Source organism: Vipera ursinii (assembly GCF_947247035.1).
Source record: "Vipera ursinii genome assembly, chromosome: 6".
NCBI classification, from domain to species: domain Eukaryota; kingdom Metazoa; phylum Chordata; class Lepidosauria; order Squamata; family Viperidae; genus Vipera; species Vipera ursinii.
In genome coordinates, this window is record NC_139515.1 from 195,730 (window position 1) to 211,646 (window position 15,917).

The 15,917-nt window shown below is 43.8% G+C and overlaps 1 protein-coding gene across 24 annotated transcripts in view; it reads left to right on the top strand.

Moving 5' to 3' along the window:
- The first annotated feature begins 6,643 nt into the window (after positions 1 to 6,643).
- ATXN10 (ataxin 10) overlaps positions 6,644 to 15,917 on the top strand; it is a 109,977-nt gene continuing 100,703 nt past the window's right edge. For all 24 annotated transcript variants that reach the window (XM_083365863.1, XM_083365872.1, XM_083365875.1 and 21 more), the window contains exons 1-3: positions 6,644 to 6,863; positions 10,245 to 10,436; positions 13,618 to 13,700. In XM_083365863.1, coding sequence (XP_083221989.1) covers positions 6,721 to 6,863; positions 10,245 to 10,436; positions 13,618 to 13,700 — 418 coding nt within the window. In that variant the 5' untranslated portion in view covers positions 6,644 to 6,720. The remainder of the gene's footprint in view (positions 6,864 to 10,244; positions 10,437 to 13,617; positions 13,701 to 15,917) is intronic.

Here is a 15,917-nt window from a genome sequence, read left to right on the forward strand (position 1 = left end):
ACCAAAGCAAACAGATGAATAAACCTCAGGTCAATCATTAATTCATATTACTATTTTTTGAGCTTGCGTAGAGCAATTTAGATACCAAACTTCCTTTTTATTCAGAATTTCAAATGCTATTATTTGATTTTAAAGTAAACACTCAACAGTACTTTAAAAAAACAGCAATGCCTTTCTTCCCATATTGCACTTTTCTTGAAGTGGCAGATTATCATAGGATTGTTTTCTGGAGGGGGCTAAGCGACCCACAGTGGTCTCTGTTTCCACAAGGTAAAGAACGAGGGTGTTCAAATTTCACTAAAATAGCTGAAAGGCCAAGTGTAAGGTCAGAATAAATGAAGTCGGCCTGGCTCGGACTCCATTGGGAGGATCGTGAAGACCAGATTAAAATATTAGTTTCTGGCACACGTCTGGAAAGCAAGGTCAGCATAACAGAACAGCAGAGTTGGAAGGGATCTTGGAGGTCTTCTAGTCCAACTCTCTGCTCAGGCAGGAACGCCTGTACCCTTTGGGACAGACGGTTGAGTCGTCCAGGTTGAGAAACACTGACCTGATGTTTTGGGGAATTGTGACCGGTTAGGTAAGCACCTGTTTGTTCTTGGGACTGAAACCACAAGAGAAGATTAACAAGCAACAGAAAGCTACATTCCTAGGCAATTCAACTATGTTATCTTGCTGTTCTCTCCCTATAAACGAGTGAAAGGAACAAGATAAATTGAATGTTAAGAACATCAATTAATTAGGAGCTGAATAAGGCAGGACTCCACGGAAGGCCTTTCAGAAGAGTCTGGTAGGTCAGGGCCAGACTCAAAAGGATGAATATAATCTGATGGAAATGGTTGGTAGAACATAGCAGAATTGGGAGCCTTTCTCAGGCTGAGTTTGCAAAAATAATAATTTCCCAATTTTCATTCTAGCTACTGCACAACCAATGTGATTTATTTTAACGGGTTGTACCAGTTTTTTTTTAAAAAAAGTGTAGAGATATCTGGGTTCATTCAGATTTAGACAGGGGGGGGGCTTCCCTGCAATGCCGTGCTCACCATCCTCCAGATTTTGGCACTGCAGAGGCCCCCGAGTGGCTGAGAAAGAAAATGTCTGGGATCTCCTAGGAACGACTGCATGGATTTCCCTAGAGGAGTTAGGCTATGACTCTTCCTTGTAAGCAGTGCTCAGTCTCTGGACATTTCTGACCAACTGGACATGTAGGATTGTGGTGAATGTTCCTGACTTTTATTTCCTCTCCTCCATTCTTTTTCTGCTGTATAAAACGATCAGAATAGGAATGAAGTTGGAAGGGACCTTGGAGGTCTTCTAGTCCAACTCCTTCCTAAAGCAGGAGACCCTGTGCCATTTCAGGCAAGTGATTGTCCAGTCTCTTCTTGAAAGCCTCCAGTGATGGAGCAGCCACCACTTCTGGTTGAATGTTCTCACTGCCAGGAAATTTCTCCTTAGTTCTAGCTTGCTTCTCTCGCTGATGAGCGTCCATCTGCACCTGGGACCCTCTCTTGCCTGCTGCGAGTCCCCAAGAAGAGTAGGGGTATTCTTTGACATAATGGATCTTCCCATCATAGTTGTAAGCCGTAATGTTTGAAAAATGATTTTTTAAATGACTTTACAACTTTTTTGCAGTGGTCGTTAAGCAAATCTGTGGTTGCTATGCAAACACCATAGTTGTTAAAGTCAACCAATGGTTCGCAAAACCTGTGGTCATGTGACCACAGGTTGAGGCAAATGGCCATAAATGTAACCGTGTTGCTGAGCACCTGAAATTTGGTCACGAAGCTGGAGGGGGGAGCAACCGTCGGAACTTCGAATCCGAGTGGTAAAGATAGGCCGGTCCTAACTTTGGACAGTCACTGAGCAACTACCCCTAAGGCAATGAATTAAGTCAGAAACGGACGGGTGGGCCAGTCTGTACCTCTCAGCCCAACCCACCTCGCAGAGTTGGTGTGCGGGGAAAAAAAGAGAGGAAGGAATGTTATGTTATGTGTTTGCCACCTTGAATTAATAAGAAAAGCAGGATAGAAATCTGATAACATAATAATTTAAAAAACGTATAAAGCTGATGCACTTCTTGGACCAACGCTGCTCCTCTTCTGCCCCTGGCTGAGGAACTGGGGACCTCTGGGGTAGATCCTTCACTCATCAAGGTCAGCAGCTGAGCAAGATTTTACCTGAAACAGACAACTCTGAACATTTCTCGGTTCCAGCAGTTAGGGCAGCCAAGGACAATTTGTCTTTGCTACTCCTAAGGTGCAGCAGGAAGGACAGTTCAGCTGCTGTCAACATCTTGGTGTGATCCAAGCGTAAACTACTCCTTCAAGGAAGTAAAACCCAATCCGCATTGTGAAGACATATTCTTGCATCCTACTCACACGTGTGGGGACCGATGGCGGTACAGTTCAACCCTATACAACCTTTGGCAGCAACTTGAGTTTTGTTTCAGCTTTGACAATGCTTGGATCTCTTCATGGATTCAGACATTGAAGGACTTTAATTTTATGGAACAATCAGGGAACGCATCTTTCTGATGCGGAAGTCACAGAGGAAAGGTACGGCACGCGTGTGTAAAAACCCCATCATGGAGTCTTCTGGATTCAAGTTCGAGCAGCAAAGTCTGATTGGGTGCAGAGAAGCAGCAACTGTGCAATGTGAGGAATGTAACCCAGGATGAAGAAGTATGCAGAAGGATGATCAAAGCAGCCTCATGGAGAACAGGGAAAACTGCCTAGTTGAAAATCCTGTCTCTACCGCTCTGGGAGACAGCGCTGCTTTCTGAATCTTGAAGTCGGATGCTGCAAATGACAGCAGCTGCTTGAAATCCTTTCCATTCCTATCATTACTGTAGATGGCCTTGTTACCCAAGCGGAAGACAACATCTCTATGGCGCCTGCAAATGCAACCTGGCAGTTCTTCTTGCATCACTCATGAATATTTCTGGATCACCCAATCCAGCCAACAAGCCTGAAAATTTTCAATAATCTAATAAAGCTCAACCCTGCTTAAGGTTTTGGAAAGCTCTTAAGGTTGGCCTTCTATTCTATTCTATTCTATTCTATTCTATTCTATTCTATTCTATTCTATTCTATTCTATTCTATTCTATTCTATTCTATTCTATTCTATTCTATTCTCTATTCTCTATTCTCTTCTATTTCTACTTCTATTCATTCTGATTCTATTCTTGTAACTAAGCTGAGCAAAACCAAGCTGAAGTCATTTTTCTGTGAACATTTTGAATACAGTATACCAGTAGTCCTTGACTTACGACAACTGGAACCGGAATTTCCAGTCATAAGTTGAATCGGACCTAATTTTAGGACAATTTTTACTGTGACTGTCAAGTGAATCACCATGGTTCTTAAGCAAATCACACGGTTGTTGAATGAATCCAGTTTCCCCAATAGGTATTCTTTGCCAGAAATCAGCAAAAGAGATCGCATATTGTAGTCGTGACTGCCGGATGTGGCAACCAGTTGTGAATGTGAGTTAACTGCCAAGCACCCACATAGTGATCAAATTACCGTGGGGATGGTGCGATGATCACGTGCAAATACAGGTTGTAAGTCATTTTTTCTGAGGTCATTGTTAATTGAATGATCTTAAGGATTACCTGTATCCATACAGCTTTCTAGGAAACAATACCAGTAGAAGCAATTTGCCACAGCCTACTTCTGGGAGAGAGACAGACAGACACACAGAGTTCCTGGTGGCTTTGCATCTTGTTTGGTTTTTATTTTTTTTAGAACAAGGTTGGATGCACTGGACCAGAATTTCCATAATTTTCAACTCATACCAGCAGAAAATGTTTGCAATTCTGAGCACATTGGTGGAATGGCAAGGCTGGGGAAACTGTTAGACTCAGTCACTTTAGAACAGTATGATCACATGCTGTCTACCGCCTAGAACTTTGAAGGAGAAAATTTTGTGCCACATCTTGGGGTAGTAAGTGCGGCTATAAAAAGAAAGTTAAACAGTTAAAAATGTATAACTCCCTTCCACAATCTTTTTTCTATTATGAGCCTTTTTTCTAATTTTATATTTTTTCCAGATTATACAGGAAATTGCATACTATGCAATTTTGCATTTCTATGTATTATACAGCACTAACTGTGCCAATAATCTGGGTACGTAATATATATTGCACCATTGCTATCCCGTTTTCAATTGTTTGTGAGTGAGATGTTTGTGGTTTATTATTTTCAGTTCAAGGAATTAACCAATGAAGATAAATTGATTTTTAAAGAAGGCAGAAATACTGTATACTTGCAAAGGAACCGGTTCCATTTATTCATGAATTTCATTAACTGTATTCAATCTAATAAGAAACAAAGAAATTTATTATTAAATGAAATACCTATTCATTTATAATTTGGTGATCTGCAAGAGTAGGGGTTGAAGAACTTGAACTCTGGGATGGCTGTCTTACATATCCTTGACACAATACTAATCCCTATTTCTCATGTTGATTATGGAAGATTTCCTTTTGCCTGAAGTCATCGTAGCCCTTGTCTGTTTATTTAGCTTCAGATTGATTGAAATCTTGCTTGTTTGTTTAACATTTCTAACAACCATGCTCCTCCATCTAAAAGCTCTTACAACAGTAGACAGGATTTATTTTATTTTTTTGAAGAAAACTGAAATAATCCGAAACAACCACACATTCTTTTCAAAGCTAGAAATATTAGAGACGGCCAAGCTGCAGGGACAAATGGGGTTAGGCTGGTAAATTCCAGCCTTTTTTCCAAGGATAGAATACCGGTAAGTATATATAAAGACTTGCCCTTATTCTAACACATTTAACATGTATTTCATGGCAGCTGTCCTGTGAATTTAAAAGCTATATGGCAGACAGACAGGCAGGCGTACAATATGTGGCTTTCATATCTTCTCAATAGTTCATTAAAGAAATAAATATCCTGTTGTTATGACAATTATGTTACATTTATTACTCTAGCACCCAGGGCAACGCATACTTGCATTTACTCGGGCAGCACCTGCTTAACTTTTCTGGATTTCAAATCAGAGAATTAACCCATTCCAAAAGAAGGCAGGAGCGAATGGGTTTTGTAGGGGGGAAAAACCAAGAAAATTTCATACTTATCTGTTCACCTACCCACTAGAAGCAGAGTCTGTCTTGAGAGAAACTTATTGGAAAAATCTAATTGGCCTTTAGTTCATCGGGAGTTGTTTGGTGACGTCCAACACCAGACCAGGCCAAAAAAAGCAGGGCATGCCTGAATCCTGGGAGCAAAGTGACGGACTTGGCCAATCACAAAGCAGCTATTTAGCAAAAGACACGTCAGGGAGAAACCCCCCCCCATCATCTCTTCGTGTGACTGTCATCCATTCCAAATCACCTTTTGCAGGGTGCTTCTAGCTACACCTGCTTTTATTTCCCAAGAATGCCCGCGGGGATTCCTGTGAACAAGGATGCTGCCGGAAGCTGGTGATTGCAGGGGGTCGACTTTCCCGTTTCTTTCAATGAAGAGTCTTTAAAAGGAATAGCCGGAGGGGGCCTGGTGGGAATAGGAGCTCTCTTTGCTGGGCCCTAGAAGGCAGAACCGTAGCCAGCGCTGAAACCACGCCTCTCTTTTGTGCACGTGTATGAAAGCTACAGCACACTAGGTCTGCCATCGTTATTATTTTTTTGACTTTTGATTTTTTTTGGTGCCTTTTTCAGTCTTTGGTATTCCATATTATTTCAGAGAGCACTGCTTTTTATTGCATATTGTTACTGTACGTTTCATAAACTTTCAGTGGTGTAGAATACACGAAATCATTGTAAAAATGACAACCTGATACTGAACGGCTGCGCGAAAGCGCTCGAACTGGCAATTTCACTTTTAATTTAATTTTTAATTTTAATTCCATTTATATCCCGCCCTTCTCCGAAGACTCAGGGCGGCTTACAAGCTTAGCAGTAGCCTTCATTCTATGTATATGCCTGCTTGTTAGGGCTTTCACACACACACACCAGCGGCATTATTACAAAGTCAGCTTATTGCCCCCAACAATCTGGGTCCTCATTTTACCTACCTCGGAAGGATGGAAGGCTGAGTCAACCTTGAGCCTGGTGGGATGCGAACCTGCACTAGTTGCAGGCAGCTGGTGTTACTTAAGGAGGCATTAGCCCACTGCTCCACCAAGGCTCTTCCGTCTCGCCTGGTAATAAAAGTCTGCCAGGAATCCCAGGATGCTTGCAGGGATTTCCACCGTAGCAAATCACCCGGGCCCCTCTGAAAGCGGGGTATTCCTGCTTAACGTGTTTATTATTTACTGCTGAACGTTCCCGGGCTTTTGTCCGCCTCCCGGCGCTCGGATCCTGCAGAAGAGCCCCAAATGCGGCTCCGCCAAGGGGGAAAACGTCACGTGACGCGAACGAGGGCGCCAGAGGGGTAAGTGCGTCGTCGAGAAGTCACGTGGCATCACGAGATCACGACGTCCTCAAATTAATGAACGATTAAACTGCTGCAATAAATACGCGCGCGCGCACGTGCCCGTCTTTCGCTCCCCAAACCGCGCGGCTCAGGCTTGCGACCGACGAGGTTACGCCGCGACGCGCGCGACGTCACCACGACTCTCTGCGCATGCGGAGAGGGACGGCTGCGACGAGAATGAAAGAGAAAGCGGCGCCCGGCTCGTCAAACGAATCCTCGTGACCTCTGACCCGAGCACGCAACTCCGGGCGTTCCGACGCACGTTCCGTTCCCTTCGCAATGGCGGCGGGCGGAGAAACCTCGCCCGGCCTGGCGGCGGAGCTGAGGCGCCTCGCAGAACGCGCTTCGGAGCCGGCGACGCTGCCGGACGGGCTGGCCACGCTGAGGCGGGCTGCGAGCCTCTTCCGGGACGCGGCAGTAAGGTGAGGGCGGCGGCGGCGGTGGCGGGGAGTGACGTGGGGAGGCGCGCACGCGTGTCGGCGACTGGGGAGGGGGCGGTCGGTCGCGTCGCTGCTCATCTCGGGGGTGAAGTTTTACCCCCCCCGTCCCCAAGGCAGCGGGGGCCGCGTCTGCCTCGAAGGCCTCCCGTGGAGCCGGCGCCACAGTGGAATTAATTGCGCGTGGCGGAAAGGCTCTCCGAGGCCATCTAGTCCAGCCTTTTCCACCCACACCCCGAGATTCCCTAGCCAGCCTGGCTGCCTGAGGAATCCACACACCCATGTGGATTTCACCCCCCACCCCTGTGTGGACCTTCCGGCGGTGTTGCCACAGAGAGGACGGGGACAGCCCGTTTCCCAAAGCACCCGAAGGCCGATCAAGGAGAGAAGCAACCTGCAACTAAGGAGAAACTTCCTAACAGTGGGAACAATTAACCAGCTGAACAGGGCTTGCCTCCCGAAGTTGTGGGGGGGGGGCTCCCTCACTAGACTGGACAGCCACTTGTCTGGAATGCTGTAAGGTCTCCTGATTGAGCAGGGGGTTGGACTAGATGACCTACAAGGTCCCTTCCAACTCTGTTATTCTGTAAATTATGTCTTAAAATTGTCAGGGTCGAACAACGCTGATTTGGACCCTGCCTCCTAGTAAAGTATCCTCTTTGTAGCCATGGCCCAGATAGCCTTTCTCCTCTTTGTAGCCATGGCCCAGATAGCCTTTCTTTGCTAGCTAGCCAAGGTGGGATGGCCGACAGTTTCAACGCAGGGACCTGGAACATGCACTCCTCGTTAGAGGGAGTGTTCTTGCAAATCACCTGTTCCTGATGCCACTTTATAGGCGATAGCAGCACACTGAGTTGCCTGTGGATGCCAGCGCAGCTCGTGAGAGTGATGAGGAATGCTCTTACGCAGAGGCAGTTCTTGTTTGGCCTTGTATGGTGACTGTTTGCAGTTAGTCTGATGTAACTCTGGCCAATCCTCGTATTTATGACCTTCGCAGGTCTGTAAAGCAAAGCAAACCTGAAGTAAGAGCATAATAAGCCTGGCCTCAGTTTCACTTAGCAAGCACTTCGATGAACGAACAAGTTGCCAGTCCTGATTGCAGTAGCTAAATGAGGAGTAGCTGCACTTACACTGCTGCATTCTGGACCAGTTGAAATTCCTGGATGGTCTTCCAGCCAACCCATTGACAGCAGGTTGCAATAATCCAGTTGGAAGATGATTAAGGCACATTTTTTGTTTCCTTTGTATTGGAATAAATTTGGATACATTGTATTATCTCAATACAGTGATATTTATATAATATAATGAAATACAGGTAGTCCTCGACTTAACAACCACCATTGAGCCCAATTTTTTTATTTCTAAGTGAGACGTTTAAGTGAATTTTGCCTCATGACCTTTCTTGCCACAGTTGTTAAGTGAATCACTGCAATTATTAAATTAGTAACACAGTTGTTTAGTGAATCTGGCTCTCCCATTGACTTTGCATCTGAATTTTGATCACGTGACCATGGGGATGTGACGATGGTTGTAAGTGTGAAAACCAGTCACCTTTAAGTCACTTTTTTCAGTGTCATTGTAACTTCAAATGGTCACTAAACGAATGTTGTAAATCGAGGACCACCTGTATTAAATCTTCATTGTCCATGAGCAGGACCTCCTGGAACGGGGCAATTTGCACACAGGACAAAAGCCACGGCTGCCACCTTCTTTTCCAGCAGGAGCTGTGATTGTGGAGAATCCCCCAGTTGTGCCCTGAATCCAAACCCCACTTAGAGTTACTGTGGAATGTTATACCGTAAAGCCAGTGAAAATAGGTTGAGCGAACCCATTTGGATCAAAAGAATACGCTCCTTGAAAATCTCCAGATCAACTAATGAAATTTGGGTAACCTGTCCTCACGTGACTGATCTGTACTTTTCATTTAACATTGGAAGAGAGGCTCCTTAGATAAGTTTGCTCTTTCTATTTACGCTTAACTTTATGCTCTTATCTCAACCAGAAAATTATTTCCTCTTCTGTTCTAGCAGGTGCCCAGCACCTGCCGTGCATGTAATCACCATTAATATCTCATCCTCGTTTGCTGATCCGTAAGCTAAGCAACTCTGAGGGTTAAGGGGAAAAGAGAGGTAACAGGGCTCTAAAACCTGCCCAATGAAAGCAACCCCTTTGTGAGTCAGATTCCGAAAACTCCTTGCCATTTTGGCTTAAATTAAGGATGGACCAGCTGGTGCTGTGAGTATACTTAGGGACAATTTCTGAATAAACTTTCTTCAGAGTTTGTTGCCATTCTAGTGTCTCTCTTGGTTTTTGGTATCCACCATGCAAATCCTAAATTAAATGGCAGTGTACAAATTGGTGCTGACACTCTAGATTTCTATAGAACCTAGCAGTCATCCTTCTGTCATAATGAATTTACCGGTATTTATTAAAATAAATTTGGAGGATGCTGCTTGGATTAGGAGAAGCCAGGTTGGACAGCTTTTGGAACCAGTAGGCACGGCTCGGCTGGGTTCTATGAAGATGGGACTATGAAATGAAGGCTGATGGAAAAATTATTTATTTATTTATTTATTTATTTATTTATTTATTTATTTATTCATTCATTCATTCATTCATTCATTCATTTATTTATATACCGCCCTTTCCCGAAGGACTCAGGGCGGTTTACAGGGCATTTAAAAGAGAGTCAATACAAACGTTAAAACAAATTAAAAAAGATTAAATAAAACCCTGAGAACAGTAAAAAACCCAATTAAAATTAAAATTTAAAAATATTCTCAGCCTGGGCCAGAGAGCTCGAAGAGCCAGGCCTTCAGGTCCCGGCGGAATGAACGGAGGTCGGGGGCAGCCCTAAGCTCCGCGGGCAGCTGGTTCCACAGGGCAGGCGCCCCCACTGAGAAGGCCCTCCCCCTGGGTGTTACCCGCCGGCAGTCTTTAACCGGCGGCACCCTGAGGAGGCCCTCCCTGTGGGAGCGCACTGGGCGAAGGGAGCTTGATGCACAATTAAGTTTTCGATCTGCATCAGGAGGTTCGCATAGGATGGCTCTCTGAGAGCCAGCAAGCCTGCTACATTTGTCCCAGTTGTACAGAGTGATTCTAGGTGCACTGTAGATCCCCGTTTCTGGTAGATTTAAATCTAATTTTAAAATCTTGTCACGTAAGCAGAGATTTGTCAATTTGCTTGAATTTCTGGATACCTGGACTAGAAATATTAACTTCCCCAGAAAAAGTTTCATTGGGTAGATGTCTAAATTTCTTTCTTCCCCTCAAAATAAGGCAATTTTTGTTTTTAAAAAAGAGGCTTTTGCAAATTTGTTACACAGGTTTACATTGATAATACTTCGTGTTTGTTTTTCATTTCAGGGAAACAGCGACTGAAAGTTTGTTCCAAGATCTCCTGCAAATTTTGAAAAAAGTTTCACGTGAAATTGAAGTGACGTGCCAGGATGCCAGTGCATTGGCACACCTAGATTCACAGTTGCAAGTGCTGTCTGAATGTTTTCGATGCCTTCGGAATGCTTGCGTCCAGTGTGCAAATAACCAAAATGTTATGAGGTATAGTTTTGGCTCCTGTGAGTGGGGCCTATACTTGCATAGCTTTATTTGAATGCTTAAATTCAGACATTTGTTCATATTTTTGAGTTTTTATCGGATTTAACTTGGAAAGCTTGCTCTCTTTGAAATCCATCTCTGTATTAATTCACTTTAACTTTTGTCTACTCTCAGCATATTAATAGGAGATGATTTGTCTCTGGCATCGGAATGAAACCTTGTGAGTGAATGAATTCATAGGTCAGGCTAACTGACCAATGCATAACATTGTATTTGTTTGATTCTGTTCAAAGATGCTTAGATTTAGACTTTATTTTGCAGTCTGTTTTTTTCCTTTGGGTGTTTGGCAGTTGTTTTCTTCTCTTATGCTGCCTGAATATGTTGTGCAGTAGAACTATTCAGAGGTGCAAGTTCAGGGCACCGTTCATAGTTTTGTGCTATTTTTATAGTACTTTAGTATCTATGAACCACCAAATAATAATTGTTACAAGAGCCTGCTACATGAGCCTGAGCTATTATCTCCCAAAGACAGATCATGATAATGATTGACAAGATGATTTGATTAGGTTCAGTTGTTGAAACCTAACAGAAATTACATATTAACCTAAAATTTCTAGTTTTAGGGCCATTCATTTGCTACTATCTATTAGGTCTTGTTGAATATGCACAGATACAGTACACATTTATCTTCTAACTGTACATGTTGTTGAACTAGAATATATACCAGTGTTTCTCAACCTTATTAACTTTAAAATGTGTGGACTACAATTCCCAGAATTCCCCAGCCAGGCTAAGGTTGAGAAGTACTGCTCCATACAATAGCAGTAGCACTTAGACTTATACACTGCTTTACAGCCCTCTCTAAGCGGTTTATGGAGTCAGCATATTTGCCCCCAACAATCTGGGTCCTCATTTTTACCGACTTCGGAAGGCTGAGTCAGCCTTGAGTCGGTGAGACTCGAACTGTCGAACTGCAGTGCACATATTTCTTCTACCATAGTCCAAACTGTAAAACTAATTTTGTTTTTTTAGAAAAAAATGCAAAAAAATCATATTTTAGCTTGATATAGTAATTTTGTTGTAAAGTTAATAGTAATTAAGTTAATAAAATAGGCAAGTTGGTGCCCTCCAGATGTTTTGGACTTAATTATTATTAGCCTGATTGAATAAGCAGCATTTGGGCACTGCTTGTTTTTACTTTCATTTAGGTGTGTCTAAACACACAAGGGACTACCTGGGTAATATCTTTAGTCTCTTGATCTCAAGAAGAACAATGTCTATACAAAGTGTATATATTGTAGTATGAGACTTACAAAATAAAAAACAAATCTCCCTTACTATGGATGAAATTACTTCCAAGTAACAGCGTATAAAACAGGAATATGTGTGCCAATATTTGCCACAGTGTACTCACTGTGTTTAAGGTATTACCTAAAATTTTACGAAGAAATAGCAATCGTGGAGACCACTTTTATGATGCTTTAGTATCACTTCTTGTGAAAAAAAATCCTAGTTTTCTGCTTCTTTAATAGTTTGTGCAAAAAATATGCGGTGAGTTCTCCATGCGGAGGTGATGGATCGCGAGAGGCAGCCCAGCTCAGCTGCTTGGGTCCTCCCCCCGAAGGAGCGAGCGGAGAGCTGCGTTTCGGAAAAGTGCAGGAAATGCACCACTTGATTCTTTTCATACTTTCTTAAAATTCCATGACCTCTTACTGAATACCTTACATTTTTAAAAATTGAATGAAAATTGCGGTTTTAGAGAGGGGTGAGTTATATCTAGATATTCTAACACATAACAATCTCTGGCGTTACTGAAAACGTGGGGAATGAGCTAGGAGAAGAATTAATTAATGTGTGGTGATAGCTATAATTTGTCTTGATTCATCAGTAATCTGAAACAAGCCAAAGTTGGCAACTGCATGTCTGGTGGTTGCAGATTTCAGACATTCTCCATTTTCTGGACAACATTGTTCTCGGTTCAGCTGGTGAAAGCTGATTCATTTTAATAGTACTTAAATCACTAAGAGAGTCTGAAGTGTCAAAGTAGCATATTTTTTCCGATCTTATGAACAGTACCTCTCGTGGCAATGCTCATTTTCATAGTGCTGAATGAACCTGGCCGTTGGTCAAGGATGAAATGGCCGGAGTGTCCGGAACTCTGCTTAGGATCTGGATGGAGAGGAACGGCCTCAGGCTGAACCCCAGCAAAAAAAAAAAAAGAGCGTCTTTGGGATCGGAGGCCTTCAGCAGCCAGAAACGGCTCCTCTCTTGGCTCTGGATGTTCTAGACCAGGGGTCAGCAACCTGAAACAGTGAAAGAGCCACTCGGAACCGGTTCCCTCACAAAAGGAAAAACTGGGAGCCACAAAAATGTGTGCACATGCACGTACATGTGTGCATGCGCAGAACAGGGTTTGACTGAAGAGTGGAGCCAAGGCGAGATATGCACCTACCCTGCATATTTGAATTGATTGGTTGAACTTTTTTAGTCCCACTTTTTTTTTTTGGACCCTCACATGGCAGAGGACTGGGAGCCGCAGGAGACCTGTGTTCTAGACGTTCCCATTTTCAGAGCTGGCTTTGCAGTCTGGTGACTCTCTTGGCCTCGTCGTTGCTGCTGGAACCGAGGGAAGAGGCCACAGCCGGTTCAGCTTTGGGGGAATTACGCTTCCTACGCCGGTTGCATCCCTGGGTTAGAAAGGGTTACTTGTGGTCATTTCTGTCCTTGTCAGCTCCAGGTTGTCTGGGCCTGCCCTAAAAGGCCATCCAAAGGGCTAAACCGGTTCTCTCTGCAGCTGCCTGGGTGAACCTTAAGAGTCCAGCAGGTAGAAGTTCGGCACTAATTTGCCCTACCACTACGCTAAAGAGACCCCCTCGGTTCTGGGTGCTGGCAAACCCAGCTGAGCCAGGACGCTCACAGGATGATCGTAGGACACAGGCCACGAGTGTCAGATTTAAATTGAGGCTCATTCAGCCCATTCCTCATTTTCCTTAATCCCATTTTTTTCTGCCAACATCTTGATGCTACCACAAAGTGTAATAATGGTAAAGGATTGCTTTGCTCTGTGTTTTCTGTTGATATATAATCGTGTTTTGTAGAGTTTTACAATGTGTCGATATAATTGCATTGCATGTCATGTTGATTTCTTCACTTGTAAATGGGCCTTTTTTGTTTCTGACAACAGGAGCTTGGGTCTAATTGATGCAGCTCTCCGTGTGATCCAGTTGCTACAGAAATTAGAAAATGATCTGGAATCACTCTTGATAGGTAAGTATTGGGCAACTGCTGCTACTACAGTCTTACAAATCATCCCTCAGAAACTTCTCAACTGAAAGCTGTTGTGCCTTTCTGAAGGCACTCACAATCTTAATTCTGTTGTGGAGATGGCCTGAAAAAACACCGCTCAGCTTCATTTTACAAAAACATCTCTTGGCAGCCTGGGTGATGTTCTTACCACTAAAAACTACCAAATTACCATCTAACACCGTATTAAATTCTCCATGGAACTTTATTAATGGTAGATTTAAACACTATGGCTTGTTGTCTACCTGTTCCGAAAAGGATCCCTGCGCGTGTATGTATTTATAGAGGCTCATAGGGAAGCCGGGTTCTTCAGAACGGAGATGCCAGTCATTGTAAACCTCCCAGTAGAGAGAGAGAGAAGACTGGCCTCCCCATCCAACCTCAGGTAAAAGGAAGGCGCTCTCATTTTTATGTCAGCACCTTCTCATTCGAAGGCCTGGCGGGTAATCCAACGCGTCCTTCCCTCCCTCCTCCCTTTGGTTTGCCTAAGGGTGAGAAAAGCCTTTTAAGTGTTTGGCACTGACCTCCCTACTTGTAGAATTGGAGCTCCCCCCCTTTGATGCTGGGTGCACCACTGGCTTGCCTTGCTTCCTGGGACCCACTATGGGAATGCTGACTGGGATGTTTCTTCACCGGGAGTCGTGCTGTGGGAATGCCAGGGGCTTCCCCGCTGGGAGAGGGACCGGCAACTCCCCCCCCCCCCACACACACCAGAATATCAGAAGCTGAATCGGGGCTGAGCAACGTCTGAGGAGTTGGAGGGTCCGCTTCGGCTTCGCTTCCTCGGGAGCCCCATCTAGTGAGGCTGCGGTGTTGTGGGAAAGGGCAGGAATGCTTTTAAAGGTTATTTATAGGAAGAGCCGAGAAGGGTGACGGGAGCAGTTAGCCTGCCTGAGGCCTCCCGTTTTAATCTTACATTGGAAACTTTATCAGTGGGGGCTAAAATTGCTCCGCCCTGTGGTAACTTTGAGCGCTTGGAGGCTGGGGTGCTCTGAAGGTAGAGGTTGGAGAACTTTCCTGGTTAAAGGTCTGTCATTCTTTTAATCCTGTGATTTTATAGAAATTACAGTTTTTGTAACTACACAATTTAAAATGTCAGGAGTGCTTTAAAGCAGCGGTCTCTTTTCTTGCATAAGTGACTTAAGAGTGAGATTCTGTCCATGTTCAGGTCAGATGCTACTAATTCGGTTAAGGTGCAGGTTTCGGCCTGAATGGTTTATCTTCGCCCAGGAACTGAAGCTTTTTTTAGATTTTTTTAAAATCTCACCTTTCTTACTTTATACAAGACAGCAAGTACATAATACCGACTGGGCAGCCACTCGTCTAGAATGGTATCAGGTCTCCTGCTTGAGCAGGGTGGGGTTGGACAAGATGACCTACAAGGTCCCTTCCAACTCTGTTATTCTGCAAATTATTCCTTTTTGTTTCTCCTATTTTCCCCACAACAACAACAACTTTGTGAGGTGGGTTTGGCTGAGAGAGAGGGACCGGCCCCGAAGTCACCCAGCTGGCTTTCGTGTCTAAGGCGGGACTAGAATTCATAGTCTCCTGGTTTCTAACCCAGCACCCTAACCCACTGCACCCGACTGGCTTTGCATGGTCTCACCTTGTGGAGGTTTTAAAGGTTTTAGAGCAGGGGTATCAATCTGGCGGCCCATGGGCTGGATGCGTGGTGCGCAGGCCAGGCCCGCCCCGGGCGTGCATTATAGGAAAAAAAAAACCCTCACATTTCATTGTCTGGAGAGAGGACCCCAAAGTAGAGCTGGTGGGTATTAAGAATAATTTATTTTTTCCCTTCTCTACATCAGGATGATTCTGAAAAAAATATCTCCTATGATATTATGCTAGTCAATATTTAATTGAAAAGAAATGCTAATTGATTCTGCTAAATTGTTCAAGATATATAATATTTAACGGTCAGTTTTTCTATTGTAGATTTCTACATTTATTATTTTTACATTGGAAGTTCCCTTTAAATAGTGCAGCTTATTAGTTTTAAATTCAGGGCAAACCCTTTTTAAGTGCCTAATTAAAAACTGATGAAGATTGCATTGTTGCCATTGTAGTAGACAAAAATAACCAGCAGAGTAACTATAATGTAACCTGCACCAATTTTTTCTTAGTTACTTAAAACGGAGAGCCCTGGATTTATTTCCAACTTTTGCTTTTATTCTTTTCTAC